The sequence below is a fragment of the Eurosta solidaginis genome, chromosome 2 (assembly GCF_040869045.1).
Source record: "Eurosta solidaginis isolate ZX-2024a chromosome 2, ASM4086904v1, whole genome shotgun sequence".
Taxonomy (NCBI): domain Eukaryota; kingdom Metazoa; phylum Arthropoda; class Insecta; order Diptera; family Tephritidae; genus Eurosta; species Eurosta solidaginis.
Window position 1 is genome coordinate 8353518 of NC_090320.1, and position 22247 is coordinate 8375764.

General features: G+C 35.9%; 2 protein-coding genes across 7 annotated transcripts; both read right to left on the reverse strand.

Annotated features, from left to right (window-relative positions):
* Positions 1–980: 980 nt before the first annotated feature.
* On the reverse strand, positions 981–5211 carry LOC137241961 (uncharacterized). 3 transcript variants are annotated; one of them, XM_067769331.1, is made up of 5 exons: positions 5128–5184; positions 4951–5069; positions 4205–4834; positions 2844–3825; positions 981–1316 (listed from the first exon to the last, which is right to left on the reverse strand). In XM_067769331.1, the coding sequence occupies exons 4-5, from the start codon at positions 3643–3645 to the stop codon at positions 1129–1131; spliced, it is 990 nt and encodes a 329-aa protein (XP_067625432.1). In that variant the 5' UTR covers positions 3646–3825; positions 4205–4834; positions 4951–5069; positions 5128–5184; the 3' UTR covers positions 981–1128. The 3 variants fall into 3 exon arrangements, with proteins under 3 accessions (XP_067625432.1, XP_067625430.1, XP_067625431.1); XM_067769329.1 differs by lacking the exon at positions 4205–4834; XM_067769330.1 differs by lacking the exons at positions 4205–4834; positions 4951–5069 and having other exon boundaries at positions 5128–5211.
* Positions 5212–13577: 8366 nt separating this feature from the next.
* LOC137239243 (three prime repair exonuclease 2) lies at positions 13578–18335 on the reverse strand. Of its 4 annotated transcripts, XR_010949309.1 has the most exons (7): positions 18032–18334; positions 17429–17868; positions 17206–17372; positions 16606–16975; positions 16039–16195; positions 15890–15978; positions 13581–15833 (listed from the first exon to the last, which is right to left on the reverse strand). XR_010949309.1 is itself a non-coding variant. In XM_067764316.1 (5 exons), the coding sequence occupies exons 2-5, from the start codon at positions 17736–17738 to the stop codon at positions 16173–16175; spliced, it is 870 nt and encodes a 289-aa protein (XP_067620417.1). In that variant the 5' UTR covers positions 17739–17868; positions 18032–18335; the 3' UTR covers positions 13578–16172. The 4 variants fall into 4 exon arrangements, 3 of the variants coding, with proteins under 3 accessions (XP_067620417.1, XP_067620416.1, XP_067620415.1); XM_067764316.1 differs by having other exon boundaries at positions 13578–16195; positions 18032–18335; XM_067764315.1 differs by lacking the exons at positions 13581–15833; positions 15890–15978; positions 16039–16195 and having other exon boundaries at positions 16202–16975; positions 17438–17868; positions 18032–18333.
* Between the last annotated feature and the right edge of the window lie 3912 nt (positions 18336–22247).

A 22247-nucleotide genomic window follows, 5' to 3' on the forward strand; every position in this document is an offset into this window, starting at 1 on the left:
TAACCTTTCAGAGCAAAATGGGAGCTTATCGGTACACAAATTACCCAGGGCCTAAATTGTCCTATATCTCTTGAACCAAGCAAGTTTTTTAAGCTTTTTTTTGTATTATGTAGCTATCTCTTTTAGATTGATCCGCAGTTTGATAAAAACTTCCACCATTAACCTTTCAAGGTAAAAATCGTTATGCGTAACAGAAATAACAAAATTTCATTTTGGTTTATGTTTATCCCCCCATTACCTCTGTAGTCTCCAATTAACGAACACTTTTTGTGTGTGCACGCTGCTCCGTAGACTTGACCGGTGATAATGTCAAGTTTCGCGAGGTAAAAAAAAAAACTATAAATTCTAGAGAGTCGTTGATTTTAAAGCGCAACCCATCCATGGAAGGGCCAGGGCATGTTCTCATTATCGTGCAAGTATCGGCGAAGAAAACAATGGTAAACTCTGCTGAGAAAGAAATCTACGAGAGATAGAAATTAAATAGATGTGGCGATATGAAGTATTCTAAAGACTTGGCTTAAATTATTAACCGAAAACGGAGACTTTTCATGGCAAAATGCGGTGGCCATCTCAGAGCAACTAGTGCACATCACCAATTAATAGATGTGGTGATATTTCTGTAGAGCTTGTGATTTTGATTTTGATCAAATACATATATGCCACAATATACACAAGGTGTAACAGGTGCTCCGCACTACGCGTTCTATTATTTACACAATTTAATAACCAAGAAGGGCGATATGTTCAGGAGCTTTCAATCATACAATGCGGTGTACACTTAGATCGAGGGGGTTGGTATCACATTGGCAAGATTATTTCTCTCTGTGAACTACGTAATTGCAAAGAGAAAACGGTTTACGTCCTTTGTAGCTCCACTTCGCCATATAGTATGTTTAGCGTTTGTGCCTGCGACAATAACGATGTAAATTTTATGGCTTCTCCAAAGTCTTGGGACGCTTAAATTAAAAAAATCCCTTGACTTGAATCGGCTCCTCTTTTATTTCATACTTGTTTTATGCTATTATTTATTACTTTCATATCTTGTTGCCTGTTACCAGAGAAGTATTTTAGGCACGCTTTTGTTTGAGAGTAAACTGTTTATTATTTTTTATCTGTTAAGTGGCTGATTTACGGTGGAGAGGACTTAAATACAGGGAAAACGTTAAGGTCTTCCGGTTCCGTTTTAGGAGTTTTTGTAATGGCAGCTAACGCTACCGCATGTTGGCAAGCGATTTCTTTCAGTGTCTTTACATCGGCAGAAATTGTGTCGATTTTATCCTCCAGCCTTTTTAAAATTGCAGCAATGTCATTTTCAGCTGAAAAAGCGGAACAAAAAGTTTCAATAAGAATTCAAAATGGTAAAAACTAAACTACTTATTCTATTCTACTATATAACAGACTGAACCCAGTGTGCTGCGCTGTGTACAAGGTACATAAAAAAGTCATCATTGTGCCAAAGAACAACATCTACAAAAATAATCCGGACCTACTACTACAACAACAACAACAACCAGGGGATTACTATTTCATATGAACAGTGATCATATAGGATACAAACATTTAAATATGTTTATATCAAATTTTTAGGTATGATGCTTACATTTAATCATAAGAAATACTCAAATTTTTTTGAATATATACACATTACCACCTATTTTAAGTCACCTAGTGACCATTAATGGGTTTGTACCTACAACTGATTTGTGTATGTTTTTGTGCTATAGGAGTCGAATGAAAGATGATGGTCCGCCCAAGAAAGTGTTTCTATCGCAACCAGCCTATGGGGGCGGCCCCAACTCCGTTGAAAGGACCAGGTGGAAAACGATTTAAACTCCCTTGGTGTGACCAATTGGCGCCGGTTGGCGGAGCGACTGACGCGCTTTGTTGGACGGCCATAACCGTTTAGACGGTTAAGCGCCAATTAAGTAAGTAAGTAAGGTTATCCAATATTTGGTGTATATTCCATATATCTTGAGTAAGAGTGGAATTGGAGACAGGAATCGGTGAGAGTGAAATAAAAATTTCAATTTCCTATATCTCCATATTTACATGAAATGGTATCCAATATTTGGTTATAGTTCCCACATATGAGGTTATTTAGGTGGAGGGGTAAAGTTAGAGGGAGCGGAAGCGGCAGTGGCACAAAACTCACTTGAATAAGGAGAAATGGACGAAAAGATAGTAAACTAGTAATATAATGATATAGAGAAAGATAGGGGGAAAGAGGAGGGGGAGGGGGGGGTTCACTTTTCAAATTAACACAAACCAATTTTCGGGCAGGACATCGTCTGCGGGCATGAAAATCTAACTTATGGTGCAATGTGCTTGAAATTCGGAACAGCGAAGCTGACCAGGAACCGACTTATTCAAAAAAAATCTCATTTATGGTGCTATTCTCCTAACTAGCTTATTTGAGAAATATTTCATACCGAAAAGTGGACAAGGATCCGAGCCTTAGCCTTTCGAAAAGGTTAGGTTAGTGGGACTAGGAGTGGAGGTGGAAGTGAGAATGGAAATGAGTGTGTTAGTCGGAGTAGAAGTGGTGTGGGGTAGAAATGGGAGCGGGAATGGGAAAGGGAGTGGAATTAGAAGTGGCATTGTGAGTGGGAATGGGAGTGAGACAAATGGAATAAGGGATGGATAATATAAAAAAATGAAAATAAAGTAGAAGAGATTGGGTAGAGATTGAAGAGGGCGAGGCTGACTTTTTAATGTAGGCAAATCAATTTTCGAACATATATTAGTTACACCATATTTTAAGACATCTCACACAAAACAAAAAGGGTCACTAATTTCAGCACAACTACTTATTAGAAATAGACATATGTGTACCCAATACTGACCTTGTCCATATTCAAAACTATTGTCTGAAGACACTTCTTTGATTTCGACATCTGGAGTATAATGACAAAAATCGGGTGTTGCAGGTGATGGAATTCTTTGATCTTGCGTTATGTATTCATCAGGTTCGTATTTTGATATTAGTGTGAAACGTTCTGTATTTGATGGTATCAGATCTGTTGGATTATGTTGACTTGCTTCACATGAGTTGGATTCATTGCCTAAGAGTTTATCATTTTTTACCAACCCGCGCTGACGTTGTTGCCGATAAGACCTCATATATGCTGCGCGAACGATACGTTTTTGTTCAATATATTTTGGATCTACCGAATCAGATTCCTGTTCAATGCCGCGCCGCCGACGTTTTTGTCGATAAAATCTCATGTATGCCGCTTTGCGTGCCTTGCGTTGTTCTTCAGTAGATAAATATTTCGTATCTTCTTCATTGACATCTTTTAACTTAGAATTCATCACTGAATCTTCTTTACATCCATATTCGGTAACAGAATCCGCTACCGAATCACCGCGCTGCCGTTGTTGCGAATCAGCTTTCATGAGCACTTCGCTATCCGTACGTTTCGGTTCAATATATTTTGGATCCTTGGTAACAGAGTCTGCTGCCGAATCAGAGTCTTTTTCAATGCCGCGCCGACGTTTTTGCCGATAAAATCGCATGTACGCTGCTTTGCGTGCCTTGCGTTGTTCTTCAATAGATAAATATGTCGTATCTTCTTTGTTGATATCTTTAAATTCAGATCTGATAACAGAATCTTCTGCCGAATCAGATTCCTCGTAGTAATTCATCCTTCTTTAAAATGCTGAATTAAGATGGATCTTCAAAAATCGATTTCCTAGACGTTTTCAATTAGCCTGAAGCTGCGATCGTATTAAACGGCATCATTCCGTTTTACATGCAAATAGTTACGCAGGGTGAGTCGCTTACTATATTTGTATTCCAATTAATGAAGCAAACAACGGTTATTTCTGAAATGAAAATAAGAATCATGTGCTTTTGAAAAAATAAATGAATTTTTAAATAAACTACTACGCTAGGCTAGGTTAAGAAGAGAGGGTAAGTTACTGAAGGACTCATATTGACTGAATGTGTCCCTAGTGATTCAAGAGTTTGGTTGACGACCATGTGGAAACCCGAATTAAAAACAAGCTACACACATGTTGTACAAATTCTCTTCCCCCTCTTCAAATACTAAAATCATTTTTGGAATCATCAAACTAGCTGCTGGGATAAGACCCAAGACCACCATTGCAAATCATGTCATAACTTTCCTTTTCTACCAAATGAACCTCTATATCGTTAATACAATAATACAACACTAGAACCTTTTGTCACTAGCCCGATTACCTTGAACAAATCCAGCATGCGTGTCTTTGGGTTTTAACCACTCTTACGAAAGACAAGCTTAACATAGAAATGTTGTGAGCCAGTTTAACTGAATTTGCCTTGCAAAGCATCGTTGCGTCCAACAAAAGTTATAGATATTCGGCTGTCAGGGAATGATTTTTTTGTGAGCCATATCTTCTTTTAATTTCAACCACCTTGCGCCCTCCTTGGCTCCCTTTCCCGGGATGGCGCTATACCAAAGTCAAACATCCGACATTCAAGCTGCTTCGAGGTCTTGATGTTTTTGTTGTAGATATAAATATACTCCCCCAAGGTTTTAAAGAGTTTTAATACGTGGCGCATCCTGTTTATTTAGCAGGCGAAGCTCTGGTGACCCCGAATTCCTCACTCAAGGAGAGGGTTGGATGACCTAGAATGTTCAACGTGGACATTTCAAATCGTTTCCAACATTGTCATCATAGCATTTGACTGTTGCTATTTTCCAGAACGTAACAGATCTACATCCCGCAAAGGACCAACATCGTTAGAAATCCCCAATACCTGCGGAGTCTCCTAATAAGGCGGCATAACGTGTATATATTTTCGATTGCAATGTTGTACCACTGTTTCTATATGCAGTGCGCGGACCCCCTGGAAAGTTCAAAACAATATTTAGGATAATTTTAGTAGGTATACCAACGCTTTATTCTGAAAAACAGGAGTCGTGGAATAACAGTTGCTGTTTTATATATGGAATCACTTCTTACCACTTTGTAACTTGCTCTACAATGCTCCAAGTTTGAAGCCAACTAATTAGGATATATAGTGCACAGTGTATTGCTATTTATTTGTAACAGTGAAAAACAACAACGGAAGCAACCCATATCTTGCAAAGATTAGAAATGTTTTATTGATTCAATAATGCAATTTTATGATATACTCACCTCAGTTATATTTGCTGTCAAACGAATATTTTTTTTGTTTTACTTAGGGATGGGTACTACATTAACTGCACGCACTGCTATGTCGATAAACAATGAATCAAATCTCGCGTTCCAATGAAGCGTGATCGAGATACGAATAGAGATTTAACATTCAAATGCAACAACAACGTGATCCCTATGGTTCACAAATCACACACAGAAGATTGCTCATTCACGAGTTCAAAATTGCTTCGTTCTGCTCATCTACGCCACACTTGCCTGCTTGAGCGAATGAAAGAAAGAGAGAAAAAACAAGAGCTATGGGAAAAAGACAGCTAAAGGAAAACCCCCGAGCGGGTTAGGGGATGAGAATATACCAGCGGTAGGTATGCCTGTCGTAAGAGGCGACTAAAATACCAGATTCAAGGGGCTGTGTAGCGCAACCCTTCAGGTTGCCAGCGCAATATATAGCTTCTCCAAACCCAATTGTCAACCTCACCTATCCGCGGCGAACCCTGTTTCACTAACAGACGAGGCTCTGGTGACCCCAATTCCTCCTGAAACTTGGGGGTGGGGAGGAAGGGAATGGCCTGAAGGTTTAATGTGGCCACATAAATCGTTCTCGAGATGGTCGGGCTAGCACCTTAATGGTACTATGGTACCGAAGCGTACCGGACCTGTATCCGGCAAAAGGACCATCACATCGATAACACTCCCCAAAGCCTACAACTCCCCAAGCGCTACAACAACAACAACAGCTAAAGGAAAATGACGTAAAAATTGCGCATACAAGTCAGCTGATCTTTTGTTTACATGCACAATCTTGTATTGGTGATTTGTGCCTATGGTTCATTGTTGTTGCATTTGCATGTTAAATTTTTATCGGTATCTGGTTCACTGTTCATTGGAACGCAAGGAAAATCATTCATTTATATGCCAACCTAATAAAGCCGCACTGCGTTTCTTTAGCGCACGCAAACAACCGGCGTTTTCATCCCGAACCGAAATAAGTATGCGCTGCGATAATGTAAAATATGTATGCAAGGCGAATTCAGTACCAGGTTATCCCAACAGCTGATGTTTTTCTTGATTATTTCCATACAACGCCTTGTACTACAATATGTCAGTTAATCGAAATCAATGAAAATTTTCTTTTGACTTGACATTCATCTGCACGGCGAATTGATTGAATTCGCTTTGCCACCACCTGGTATAGATTCGCCTTGATGTCAGTTAATCGAAATCAATGAAAATTTTCTTTTGACTTGACATTCTTCTGCACGGTGAATTGGTTGAATTCGTTTTGCCATCACCTTGTATGGATTCGCCTTGCATGTATGCAAACGCCAAATCTAAATGTCACGCAGAACAAAAATTGGATATCGAGTTAGGTTTTCACGCAGCAAATTCAATTTCGGTCATTGTAAATTTTACCAAGTAGCGCAACTAACAGCTGATCGGTGAAATACGCACATTCACACGCACAGTTTTCGACTCAATTTCAAAAAAAACTTTAGATTATTTAGCTTAAATTTTAAAGTGAGATAAACCTTACAAATTGATGTATAAATAGAATATATAAGGCGTATTTGTTGTTATTAAAAGAAGCTTTTTATTTAAAGTTTTTAACATTTTTTTTCAACTTTAATTTAACAATTTCGTGCGGTTTTAAAGCATTTTCGTGCATTGAAATACAATCATGTGCATATACGTTTTGACATTATATTTCATACTCGTTCGTGTTTGCCATTCTCCTCATTGTAAATTTTACCAAGCAGCGCAACTAACAGCTGATCGGTGAAAATTCGCACATTCACACGCACAGTTCTCGACTCAGTTTCAAAAAAAAACTTTAGATTATTTAATTCAAAGTGAGATAATCCTTACATATTTATGTATACAGAATATATATGGCGTTTTTGTTGTTATTAAAACAATAGTTTTATTTATATTAAAGCTTTTATCATTTTTTTTTAACTTTGAAAAATTTCCGAACACCATTCCTTCATTACATGACATTCGACTGCCTTCCACTCTATTGGCAACATAACCTCTACTTATGCTGCCAAACTATATAGTAAACAATGATTCTCACTGTTTCGAAATTCGTAAACAAAGACTGCAGTTATTCGGTGTGATTTTTCGAAAAAATTTATTATTTTTGTGAAATTTTACACTTAATCTGTGGTATTGTGGTGGTCAAAAAGGTGTTATGCAAAAATACTTTGGCTTACAACGCGAAAATGTATTTCGTAATGTCGAAGTACTTATATGTGTATTTATTTGATGTGGAAGCTTGCATTTGAGAACACGGTTGCCACCTCAGTCCATTTGGACAAAAAATGGCCCTTTTCAACCCGATATGTCATTAATTTTTGATGAAACAACGGACTTATCAGAAAAAATACTTGTTTTAGTGGTTAGATATTTCGATCGGTATTCAGTTATTACACAGTTGAAACTTTTAAGACGCTTCATTTTTAGTCTGAGTTCCAACTCACACATACTGAATCTAGGCTCTGGTATGAAGTTTAAACTGTTAGGGAAAAAGTAAACATCTATAAAAATAGCATTAACACCACTGCTTAGTTTTATTTACGATTTGCTGAGTTTGCCACAACGCAAATTTTTTAACCGTTCTTTAATAAAACCTAACTGCGCTATGCACTTTATTCCATTCCAACCAAGCAAAACTATGTTCACAACGTGTGGTTGGTGGAAGACATAGACTAATCCTAGAAAGGTGAACATATAATACATAAAGGTGCACTTTATTTTTGTTTGTGCGGTTTGAATTAAAACCAAGTTTCTACTTTATTAAAATTTTATATATTAAACCATTTAAACATCCCAATTGTTTGTATACCAATAAAAAACCTGAAATTTGGTCCTTTTTTTGAGATCTGGTCTTTTTTCGATGCATTTTGATCCTAAATGAGAACATGGTATGGCAACCGTGTTTGAGAACGCATGTGACAAGGTTGCATTTTTCAGAACTAATTTTTTTTTTTTAAATAATGAAATAGTAGTATGGAAGCAACAGCCATAGTAGTAGAAATGTATGTGAATATTAACAAAGTTTAAAAAACAAAGCATTTTTTCTTTGAAAATAATCTAAGAGAAGATGCACACGAGGCGTATCTTCATAGACGCATATTAGGTACAGCATAAGAAATCTTGAGGCGTAGAAAATCGTAGCTGCATTCAATATTTTGTACGCTATGTCTCGTGTGTATCTTGCCTAAGTTTAGTTTCTTACGAGATCCAACATTTTTAATTAATAATGATAAATAACACGTGAAGCAACTTAGCTTAAGGTGACTTCTGAGTCGTTTTGGCACTTGCGTTGCGTCTACATCTGACTTTGAACACACGCGCTTTAATTGCTTCAATCTATAAGTAACGCACCGCCAACGTCAGAGCAAAACACAAATAATTAAAAACTTAGTGTTCTTCTTGAAGTTTCCTGGATTTCTGGAAAAATATAAGAATTTCTATCGCCGTTCAACTAAATAAAAAACATAATTCTGTATTCATGTCGATTTCGTGATCGATCAGGAGAGACGGTGGAACATATCCTCCTGGAATGCGACGCAATCTGATGAGGGCACAATAGATCAACGGTCGCAGTGCAATCCCCAATAAATTTTCTATCTATCTTCATGTTATAAAAATAGTTGTTTAATTTTTCCTCATGTGGCAAGTTATGCATAAGCAAAATTTAGTCAGCACAAAACGAATGGTTAGAGAAAATTTAAAATATAATGCCATATATGTAATACTCCTATATTGCCAATAGAAAATGCTCGCAATGTGTTTTGAATTCGAAATCAAAACAAGACAGCCTATAAAAATTTTGTGATTTTAGCAGCATAAGTGTGACAAGAAAAATTTTAAATTTAGGTACATTCGATTATTAAATACAAAAACAAAATCGTTTAAACAGCAATATATCGGCACTCTAGTGTTTGGGAATGTATCTAGCAGAGAACTGCAAAAATCAATTTTCTTGATTTAATCAAACACTAAAACTTGCATTCACATTTAATCATGCGAATAAACTCATATTGAATAAAATCATAATTGAATAAACTCGTAATTGAATATACTCAGCATCTGTCATCTTACAAGACTCTGTTAAGCGCCAAATACACGACACGAACATTTCCGCGAACATTCCGCAATCTTGTTCGCAGCTTTGGCCATACACCATACGAACTTTTGGCCGAACATTAGTTCTCTTTCAGACAGCGATGAATACGGACAACAATTGTGCTGCAGCAATATTGCTCGCTGTGGCAATTAAGCGTAAAAAAAATATCTTATATATATATATATATATAACCTTTGCTTTTTACTTGCCACAATGATGGCAAAGATTTATGCATTTCAGAAATTTTTTATTGTTCATTTTACTTTTCCGCGCACGTCTGTTCCGTTCAGAAATTACTACGATTATGAGCTATTTCGCCATACACGCACCAACAGTTCGCGCAAATGTTCGCCAAAAATTAAAATATTTTGATTTTTGGCGAACATTTGCGCGAACTGGCAAACACCACCATACACGACAAAAAAAGGTCGCAGAAACATGACATAACGGGAATGTTCGCGGAAATGTTCGTGTCGTGTATTTGGCGCTTTAGCATGATTGCGATCGAATGACCGAACAGGCTTTGCGTACGATTGTATTGATCAAACGAAGGCAAGCAGAGAATAAAACAAGTAAGGAAGGTTAAGTTCGGGTGTAACCGAACATTACATACTCAGTTGAGAGCTATGGTGACAACATAAGGGAAAATAACCATGTAGGAAAATGAACCGAGGGAAACCCTGGAATGTGTTTGTATGACATGTGTATCAAATGAAAGGCATTAAAGAGTATTTTATGAGGGAGTGGGCCATAGTTCTATAGGTTGACGCCATTTAGGGATATAGCCATAAAGGTGGATCAGGGTTGACTCTATAATGCGTTTGTACGATATGGGTATCAAATGAAAGGTGTTAATGAGTATTTTAAAAGGGAGTAATCCTTAGTTCCATAGGTGGACGCCGTTTCGAGATATCACCATAAAGGTGGGCCAGGGGTGACCCTAGAATATGTTTGTACAATATGGGCATCAAACGAAAGGTGTTAATGAGTATTTTAAAAGGGAGTGGGCCTTAGTTCTATAGGTGGACGCCGTTTCGAAATATCGCCATAAAGGTGGACCAGGGGTGACTCTAGAATGTGTTTGTATGATATGGGTATCAAATTAAAGGTATTAATGAGGGTTTTAAAAGGGAGTGGTGATTGTTGTATAGGTGGTCGCATTTTCGAGATATCGCCATAAAGGTGGAGCAGGGGTGACCCTAGAATTTGCTTGTACAATATGGGTATCAAAAGAAAGGTGTTAATGAGTATTTTAAAAGGGAGTGATGCTTAGTTCCACAGGTGGACGCCGTTTTGAGATATCGCCATAAACGTGGACCAGGTGTGACCCCAGAATTTGTTTGTACGATATTGATATCAAATTAAAGGTATTAATGAAGGTTTTAAAAGGGAGTTGTGGTAGTTGTATAGGTGGTCGCCTTTTCGAGATATCGCCATAAAGGTGGACCAGGGGTGACTCTAGAATGCGTTTGTACGATATGGGTGTCAAATGAAAGATGTTAATGAGTATTTCAAAAGGGAGTAATCCTTAGTTCCATAGGTGGACGCAGTTTCGAGATATCGCCACAAAGGTGGACCAGGGGTGACCCTAGAATTTTTTTGTACAATATGGGCATCAAACGAACGGTGTTAATGAGTATTTTAAAATGGAGTGGGCCTTAGTTCTATAGGTGGACGCCGTTTCGAAATATCGCCATAAAGGTGGACCAGGGGTGACTCTAGAATGTGTTTGTACAATATGGGCATCAAACGAAAGGTGTTAATGAGTATTTTAAAAGGGAGTGGGCCTTAGTTCTATAGGTGGACGCCGTTTCGAAATATCGCCATAAAGGTGGACCAGAGGTGACTCTAGAATGTGTTTGTATGATATGGGTATCAAATTAAAGGTATTAGTTAGGGTTATAAAAAGGAGTGGTGGTTGTTGTATAGGTGGTCGCATTTTCGAGATATCGCCATAAAGGTGGACCAGGGGTTACCCTAGAATTTGTTTGTACAATATGGGTATCAAAAGAAAGGTGTTAATGAGTATTTTAAAAGCGAGTAATCCTTAGTTCCATAGGTGGACGCCGTTTCGAGATATCGCCATAAAGGTGGAGCAGGGGTGACCCTAGAATTTGTTTGTACAATATGGGTATCAAAAGAAATGTGTTAATACCATAAAGGTGGACCAGGGGTGACTCTAGAATTCGTTTGTGCAATATGGGTATCAAAAGAAAGGTGTTAATGAGTATTTTAAAAGGGAGTAATCCTTAGTTCCATAGGTGGACGCCGTTTCGAGATACCGCCATAAAGGTGGACCAGGGGTGGCTCCAGAATTCGTTTATGCAATATGGGTATCAAACGAAAGGTGTAAATGAGCATTTTAAAAGGGAGGGGGGCCTTAGATCTATAGGTGAACGCCTTTTCGAGGTATCGCAATAAAGGTGGGCCAGGGGTGACTCTAGAATGGGCATCAAATTAAAGGTATTAATGAGAGTCTTAAAAGGGAGTGGTGGTAGTTGTATATGTGAAGGCGTTTTCCAGATATCGACCAAAATGTGGACCAGGGTGACCCAGAACTTCATCTGTTGGATACCGCTAATTTATTTATATATGTAATACCTGCCAAGATTTTAAGGGTTTTTTATTTCGCCCTGCAGAGCTTTTTCATTTTCTTCTACTTAATATGACAATGAATTGCAACACCTACAACCATTTTATAAAGTTTTTTCTAAAGTTATATTTTGCGTCAATAAACCAATCCAATTACCTCACCATGTTTCATCCCTTTTTTCGTATTTGGTATAGAATTATGGCATTTTTTTCATTTTTCGTAATTTTCGACATCGAAAAAGTGAGCGTGGTCATTGTCGGATTTCATTCATTTTTCATACCAAGATAAAGTGAGTTCAAGTAAGTACGTGAACTAAGTTTGTTAAAGATATGTCGATTTTTGCTCAAGTTATCGTGTTAACGGCCATGCGGAAGGACAGACGAACGACTGTGTATAAAAACTGGGCGTGGCATCAACCGATTTCGCCCGTTTTCACAGAAAACAGCATCATAAAATCTATACACCTACCAAATTTCAAAAGGACTCGTTAATTTTTGTTTGACTTATGGCGTTAAAAGTATCCTAATCAAATTAAATGAAAAAGGGCGGAGCCACGCCCATTTTGAAATTTTCTTTTATTTTTGTATTTTGTTGCACCATATCATTACTGGAGTTGAATGTTGACATAATTTACTTATATACTGTAAAGATAGTAAATTTTTGGTTAAAATTTTACTTTAAAAAATTTTTTTTTTAAAAGTGGGCGTGGTCCTTCTCCGATTTTGCTAATTTTTATTAGGCGTACAGATAGTAATAGGAGTAACGTCCCTGCCAAATTTCATCATGATATCTTCAACGACTGACAAATTACAGCTTGCAAAAGTTTTAAATTACCTTCTTTTAAAAGTGTGCGGTGCCACGCCCATTGTCCAAAATTTTACTAATTTTCTATTCTGCGTCATAAATTCAACGCATCTACCAAGTTTCGTCTTCGTTTATCTGTCTTTGGTAATGAATTATCGCACTTTTTCGGTTTTTCGAAATTTTCGATATCGAAAAAGTGGGCGTGGTTATAGTCCGATATCGTTAATTTTAAATAGCGATCTGAGATGAGTGCTCAGGAACCTACATACCAAATTTCATCAAGATACCTCAAAATTTATTCAAGTTATCGTGTTAACGGACGGACGGACATGGCCCAATAAAATTTTTTTTCGATCATGAATTTTTTGATATATGGAAGTCTATATCTATATATATGTACAACCAACCGTTATCCAATCAAACTTAATATACTCTGTGAGCTCTGCTCAACTGAGTATAATCAAAGCACGAGAATTAGTATCGTTTAGTTCGGCAAACAAACACAATCGTAAGCAATGTTTATATGTATATTTATATGTAGCTTTTCGCCGTGACGTAAAGGCAGAAGAATTATGCTAATATTCAGACGCATGGAGTTTTCATATTTGCCTTTTCATTCCGATGAATGTAATCGCCGTTGAGACATACGAGCAAACGCCTGAATTTATTATATTCACGCAAAAATTTTTGAATATAAAGATATTGCATGCGCTAACTTCGGTGGAAAGCAGCGGAGCGTAACAAAATTCTAGTAGGTCACTTTCACCACACCAAAAACTTTAACACAATTTTTAACATAAGTTAAGCACAGAAATACACTGATTGGAGTTTTAGTGAGTAAAAGTTAAAATTTTGAACACATTAGCTGAATAAAAAGTGTACAAATAATTATTAAATAACAAATACAGACAGTGGTAGTTTAACAAAATCTGCTGTGGTAAGTGGTGAATGTGACCTACTAAAATTTTGTGAAGCTTGCCTCACACGAGTATTACATATATGTATAATGTATATGTATAAAATGCATGCAATTTATGAAATCATTTTTATTATATAAAATTAGTTTGACATGTCAGATTTGTCAATATTATTTTAGTCCTGCTACTTTTAACACATTTATAATATTTAAGAACATTTAAGAAGTAAGAAACATGATTAATGCTTACATTAATACGTGTTTCATTTATTTTCATTGAGGAATAAGTTCGTAAAAATAAAAAGCACGTTTTTATAAAGTGCATGTGAAGCTCCATAGATAAAATGAGTAATAGAAGGAACACTGGTTTATATATTGCATTTTTAAAATGAAAATCTCGTGCTAAAAAAGTAATAGAATGAACATTGGTTTGTATATTATATTTTTAAAATGAAAATCTCCTGCTAAAAAAGGAGCAACGCTTAACTACGTTTTTTCATTTTCGTACTTAAGTACACTCCCTTTTGTGATTCAGGATTTCGGGCAAATTTTGAAAAAACTCCGAACATCAATTCCTTCATTATATGACATTCGACTTCCTAGTCCACTGCCTTCCACTCTATTCGCAACATTCTATTTAAGCTGCCAAACTATATAGTAAACAATGATTTCGGTTGCTCTCATACAAGTTGTATCTGCACATTGTAAATTTTACCAAGTACCGCAACTAACAGCTGATCGGTGAAAATTCGCACATTCACACGCACAGTTCTCGACACAGTTTCAAAAAAAAACTTTAGATTATTTAATTCAAATTTTAAAGTGAGATAATCCTTATAAATTTATGTATACAGAATATATATGGCGTTTTTGTTGTTATTAAACCAATAGTTTTATTTATATTAAAGCTTTTATCATTTTTTTTTTAACTTTGAAAAAACTCCGAACACCATTCCTTCATTATATGAAATTCGACTGCCTAGTCCACTGCCTTCCACTCTATTCGCAACATAACCTCTGCTTAAAGCCGTGGTTACTCACGAACGTACGTAGAAAAAACGTGTCAGCTGACTCGACCTATCTTATGAGTGTGCAATGTAAACGAAAACTCACCGACGTGCAACGCCCGTACGTACGTAGCCCGGAACGTAGAAATCAAAACAATTTTGATTTTTTCCGTAAGAACGTGTCAGCTGATCGCTCTCTCACTAGACAGAGTTGCCTAGTGAACTTTTGTGCGCTAATTTTTGACCGTTTGCAATTTTATGCAAAAAAGCCTAATTAAAGTTTGAAAAATTGTGAAAATAATTCGAAATAATTATGTAAAAGTGCTGATTATAAATATTTAATCTATTTATACTTATTTAATAGTATTCCGGCCTTTTACAATATCAAAAATTAAATTGGAAAAAGTTGATGTTTCCATAAGCATACATGCAAAATGGTCAATGGCAACAGTGCTTATCTGTAAACAATACACACACAAATATCTTATGTACATGTACACAGACGCACACATTGATTCCTACGGGCTTGAGAGTTCGGTCAAACGTGCTTCGTACGACAAACGGCCGTACGTACGGCACACGTCGGTGGGTAATTGCCGCATAAGCTGCCAAACTATATAGTAAACAATGTATCTGCATGTGACATTTTTGACAGCAAATGACTTGCGTGCATTTTTATTAACTTGGCATGTTAAGGATGTTTTGCCCTTCCCAAATTCACAAGTTCACAAACGGGGAGTGCAACGCCATCCATAAAGCCTGTATTTTGTATACAGCTTGACCAAACCAAGGTGCGTCATCTCTCATCATATCAACGTTATTGTTATTGAAATTACATATGAGCCGTTTATTTTGAAAGTGGCATAAGTCATTTTCAACTCATGGTCTTAAATGCATTGTTATTTTTGAACGAATGCATATATAGATGGTTCTACAATTATAAAATAATAATAAGAATTGCATCTTTTGGATATTGGACTCTAAAAAACTGGAGGCGAGGAGAGATACAAACAAGTTACCACTGAACCTAAACGACATGAAATGACTTATGCCACTTTCAAAATAAACGGCTCATATGTAAAACAAATTCCTATTCATATCAATGCAGGGATAGCGCTTCTTATGAAACATACGTACGGATGTAAACATGTTTTTCTAGTGCTTTATGCATTCGGCATTAATGCAACCATATACATACAGAAGCAGTACAAAGGGTGTAATAAAGTATGCATGCTCCCTGAGAAAATACAGTGGCTAAAAAGAAATAAGCGTTCATTTTTACTGGCATACATACATAGCTCCAATCATACCTCAAATATCGATGTTTCATGCATACATTTACAAGTGAGATGTTAAACGATCATGTATCGCAAAGCAATTTCAAACGATAAATATTAATCTGCCAAAAGAATCGTAAAAATGATAATACGTTATGGATCTCATTGGTCATGGTACCCACCATTTCACATATTTCCCTAAACGGATTTAAAAAATTGATTTCGATCACGGATGATATAACACTATACGAGCTTTGGTAGGTGTTTTTGATAATGTTAAGTAGGCTATTTTGCACCTTCACCGCCGATATACACATTAACTATTTTGAGATACGTTTTCTAAAAGAATGTTTTATATTTAATAAATATAAGTGATAGTACTGACATAAAAGAATTTTAAAATATTTCAATAAATGGTATTTGAATTATTAAGGTGAGTGCGTTCTTAATATTTGTCAACAGTTTAAAATTGTTTTTCTAAAAACAAATTGTATGTGAATGGCAATATGTGTTTGCGGAACACGCAATTTACGATTAGCGTCTTATTTTAATTTTAATATCATTAAAAGGTATGGCATGATTCTCAGCAAATGCAAGAAAATTAATTCCATACACTTTCATTAAGTTCATTAAAGTTTCAACATCCGCTTCCGCATAATGCACTTCTTTTGGTTGCTTTTTAAAATGCCTTTCATACAAATTTCCCAACTTATAAACACCTTTTGGTGGATATTTTCTCGTTAGTTTACCAGTAAATAGGGCGCGCTTAGATTTGAAAACATCATTACCGCTGAGAAAGTTGTTTTTTGGTAATGGTTTATTTAATGCAGATCGTTTGTAACCGGCTACAGTTGGCCGCTTCGGTGTTTTTTCATTTACTTCCTGCCAATTAACTTTTTCATCAATATCGAGCTGAACTTCAAGTGCTTCTTTAGAATCAAGTATATGTGCTTTATCTGGGACATCAAGGTCTAGCATTGGCAAGGTATCTGTTTCGTGGTCGGGTGGACAATCATTAGATGTAGATGCACCTGCAGATGATACGTCTAATAGCAATTGTTCATCTATACCCCAAAATGCGCGTAAGGAGTCCAGACATAAAATGCCCTCAGGCATTTCCTATAATCAAGGAAATATTAGATATTATTATATTCATTTAAATAAATATTGAATTACTAAAAACAGATATTAATTTAATAATAGCAATCATCACCCCTAGTACGATTCGAAACTATTCCAAAACGAATGTCACAGCATGTCTTTAGACTTACTAGGAATCCGACAACAATGATTTTTAAGGACATTCTAAGAATCATGATAATGGTGACTGATTGATTTATTTTGCATACCATATTTAATTTCTGTAACGTTTGCTTAATCACGGGAAAATCAAATGAGTCACCATTATGCGCAACCAAACACACAGGTTGTTGCATATGCTTAATGAAATTAAGAACTGTTATGCCTGCATTTTCATCAAAATGTGATTCTTTTTCAAGACTAAAATTACTCAGACCTGCAATTGGAAATGCACATGTTTTGCAAATAAAATAATCAAGTTGATCTACATACCAGTTATACCTTCGGCCGACGGATGAATGAGTCTTCGCGGATTAAATAAAAGGGCTAGCTTGTGTAAAATACGCGGTCGTTTTGGTAAAGGTGAACCATTCTCGTCGCTCAGTAAACTTAGTGTTTCAGCTTCCAATTCACTGGCAGCAAAGCCGTACATGCACAATTCCGTAATAGCAACTTTGGAAAATATGTGTGGCAAATCATTCGTTTCCAAATCAAGTACCACAAACGAAGCAATGTGCCGATTGCTAGAATTTGATTGGTTGCAATCCTCCACATCAGGGGTCGTCGTAGTTTCTTGTTTCATTTTTGAGGATTTTGTGTTAACTTAATTACACTGCAATTACGCCCATTTATTGCACTTTAGTCCATTGTTTACTATATAGTTTGACAGCTTAAGTAGAGGTTATGTTGCGAATAGGGTGGAAGGCAGTGGACTAGGCAGTCGAATGTCATATAATGAAGGAATGGTGTTCGGAGATTTTTCAAAGTTAAAAAAAAAAAATGATAAAAGCTTTAATATAAATAAAACTATTATTTTAATAACAACAAAAACGCCATATATATTCTGTATACATAAATTTGTAAGGATTATCTCACTTTAAAATTTGATTTAAATAATCTAAAGTTTTTTTTTGAAACTGAGTCGAGAACTGTGCGTGTGAATGTGCGAATTTTCACCGATCAGCTGTTAGTTGCACTACTTGGTAAAATTTACAATGCTTTAGTCCGTGGTTGTGTGTTTTGTATCATAGCGGAACGATACAAGGTGGCAGCATGGTGCCATACTTACAAACATAAATAAATATTTCATGTACTTTGTTTTTGTAAATTCGATGGACAAATGTGAAAATCATACTGCGCCGTAATTTGATGTATCAAATCAAATAAAAAAAGCTTAAAATCAGCTGTCCCATGCTGCCACCTTGTATCGTTGCGCCATGTTTTGCATTGTAAATTTTACCAAGTAGCGCAACTAACAGCTGATCGGTGAAAATTCGCACATTCACACGCACAGTTCTCGACTCAGTTTCAAAACAAAACTTTAGATTATTTAATTCAAATTTTAAAGTGAGATAATCCTTACAAATTTATGTATACAGAATATATATGGCGTTTTTGTTGTTATTAAAACAATAGTTTTATTTATATTAAAGCTTTTATCATTTTTTTTTTTAACTTCGAAAAATCTCCGAACACCATTCCTTCATTATATGACATTCGACTGCCTAGTCCACTGCCTTCCACTCTATTCGCAACATAACCTCTACTTAAGCTGCCAAACTATATAGTAAACAATGATGTTTTGTATACAATGCTTTTATATATAGTGGTGGCCAATGCAAAAATCGTTTCAAGCGATGTCACTAGTGCAATCGATGTTTAAGTCGACATAAGTCGAGCCTTGGTGGAACCTTGCAAAAACGGATCTATCACGAGTGACCTTCATTTGACTAATAGCTCTGTCACATAAGCCGTTTTACTTATAGATGAGTTAACACAAGTTTATGCATTATGAGTAAATTGCATTGATTTGATTAACTGACATTAAAGCACAAACAAAGAGGATAAATATAATAAGAGCCACCAGTCTGCTACGAGTGGCTAGTAACTCGCTGGAAATAAAAAAAAATTGATGCCTAATATTTTCTATGAGAGGCATTTTTAATTGTCTCGCAAATGTGATTTTTGGAAAGAGAATTAATTAATTAATTCAATACAGTCGGAAAAATAAATACAAATACCCCACGAAAACGTATAAAGACATTTATGCACATCTCACCCAAAAAAAACTTGGTTAATTGTTTACTTTAGGGTACAACTGCTAAAACTCGTCCAAAAATATCGGGAGAGGTGTCACAAGACGCGTCTTGATCCCAGGACCACGAATCCAAAAGCGGACATTAGAAATTATTTCTTTTCGGAGATATTTGCAAATAAAAACGAAATATTTCATGTGGTTGTTGCAATTTTGATGATTTTGTTGTACCCACATGAAAAACTGTGAGTAAGTGTTTTGCGCGGATATAGTTTTGGTCTCCAAAACGGTGTTGGACCCACCCAGGGAAATTTTTTATAAGCGGGGCTGAAGGCCGCCAATGCAGAAAAGTGTTCTGCGCAAAAATACTATGGATCCCACCCCCGGTTTCGGAACGCTCCGGGCCATTTTTCGGTTTTTTGGAAATATCTTTTCACAGAAATAAAATTCTTAATTTCCGCTTTCGGATTCGTGATCCTGGGTCCAAAGCGCATATTTTGACACCTCACCCGATAATTTTGGACAAGTCTTAGCAGTTGTACCCCAAAGTAAACCATTACCAAAACCTGCGATTACCCTAACCAAAAACATTATGCAAAGTAACGAGTGACGCCTCTTATTATATTTATCCTCTTTGATACAAGAGCCACCAGTCTGCGACGAGTGGCGAGTAACTCGCTGGAAATGAAAAAAATTGATGCCTAATGTTTTCTATGAGGGACATTTTTAATTGTCTCGCATTTATCCATGCCATGTAGGCACCTTATGCGAATGTGATTTTTGGAAAGAGAATTAATTAATTAATTATATAATGTCGGACAAATGAACACAAATACCCCACGAAATGTATAGAAGACATTTATGCACATCTCTCCCCAAAAAAAAAACCTGCGATTACCCCTAAACAAAAACATTATACAAAGCAGTGTTGCCATTTTGGTGCTTTTGGAGCCAGATCTAGCCCTTTTCTGCGTTTAGCTCCGCCAAATGGCAAAACAAAAGTTAAAAAATAAAACGTATTTTTGTTGTTAAAAAATATAAAGTGAACTATAAAAACAGTATTATTTATGTACCTCTCTTGTACCTTATTTTTTTTTTTTTGGAGTTTACTGTACCTTTTTTATAACTTTGTTTAAGTCTGATTAGAAATACATAAATGTGAACACTTACATTGAAAAATATACATATACTTTTAGCTCTGTTTGCAACGCCGAGCTGAAGGATGTCAAGTCAAAAGAAAATTTTCATTGATTTCGATTAACTGACATGTTGTAGTACATATATTATGATGGGATGGGATAACACCACCTGTAAAGAATTCCCCTTGCCATAACGCTAACTCGATTTCATTGATTTCCATTAGGTAGGTGTGATCAGCTGTTTTATCTGGTTATGGCTTTATGGTTATAAGTCACCATTAATTCGCCCTTTATTATATTTATCATTGTTTACTATATAGTGTGGCAGCTTAAATTTAGGTTATGTTACGAATAGAGTGGAATACACTCCAATTCAGTGAAAGAAGGCACTCGAGTGAAGTGGAATTAAGAACAGTAGGAAGAGCAGAGTTTCATTGGATTAATATACCTTCAATCATTGTATCAATATTAAAGATAAATTTAGAAAAAATAATTAAATTCTTGAGGATAAGCAATCGTTTTCTTTGAATTCCTGCAATTAAGGTGGCCTAGACGCTATATATTCCAAAATTATAACATTTTATGTCTGTTTAAAAATTTAACTTCAATTTCCCTAAAGATTTCCGAAATATGGCCATTAGTGATGTTTGTGTGTGTGTGCTAATTTTGAGCGATTAGCTGTTAGTTGCGCTACTTGCATTGTTCAATTATATGGTTGGCTCATCTGTACAATAACAAAATAGCCTTGTTTTTTAACACGCGTATATCCGTTTACACTTAAACTTTATATGGACTGCTAAGCGACAAACTTTAAATACACCTCTGAAATTGCTGCGCATAACTTTTGTCCTACTAAATTCCAATACGCATTATACTCAGATGTAACTGAAATATGTATCTTTGTTTCACCCTCTACATTAGCTCTATGTGTTCTATGTGTGTCCACAATTCATCGCAACTGATTCAGCTATATCACTGCAAAAATTGTTGGATTACGAGTTCCATTTTCTTCATGTTGGAGTACTCTAACAATACTCCTTTGCATGCGTTTGCGGACCACCATCAGCCGATCATTGCTCGTTTTTTAACGACAGTGATCACGACACGATGACGATGGAACAGAGTTGCCAAAAGTAAAATATTGCATACAAATAACTGATAATAAAATTTTATTATGGCAACTCTGATAAAATGCAACCGCGCACTGGTTTTATGTATACATACTAAAGTATGTATAGAGAAATATTAGTTTCTTTATTCACGCAAATGCTAAATAACATAAGAATATTCGTAGTAAAAAATTTAAAAGTTGTATTGCCCCTCTTCATTTACTTTCATTTTAAATTAAATTCACTCCGATAATTCTTTCCGACACAATTCCTCTTTAGTACTTTGGCATATGATCCTCTGTGGGTGCTCCATGGAGTACAACAGTGAAATTACTTTGGAAAGTACTCTCACGTATGTACTCTATGGAATACTCACAAACAAAGCGAGAGTGGGATCACCTACTCCTCTCCTAGGACATCGCAATGTTAATTGGAGCACGTTTTTTTATTATTTATTTATTACGGCCAAAAAAGCCGAATTCATTGTATAGTACAATTTACAAAATTCATAATTCTTTCTTAAAACTATTTCATTAAAAAGAAATGAGTAAATTTATTGTTTAACTAGTATTAAATATTTAAATTTTTACAATATAGAAATAGGTTTTCTTTAAACTTAACAACGTTTTCACAGTCTTTTATCTCTGCTGGTAGTTCATTATACATTTTATAGCCTACGTATTCTAAGGTATTTTTTGCGAACTCGGTTCTTACTTTGGGCAGTCTTAAATTTCTGCTACTCCTAGTTCCATAGTTATGGATCTCATGATTGTACTGTATCCTATCACTCAGATAATTTGGTAACATTC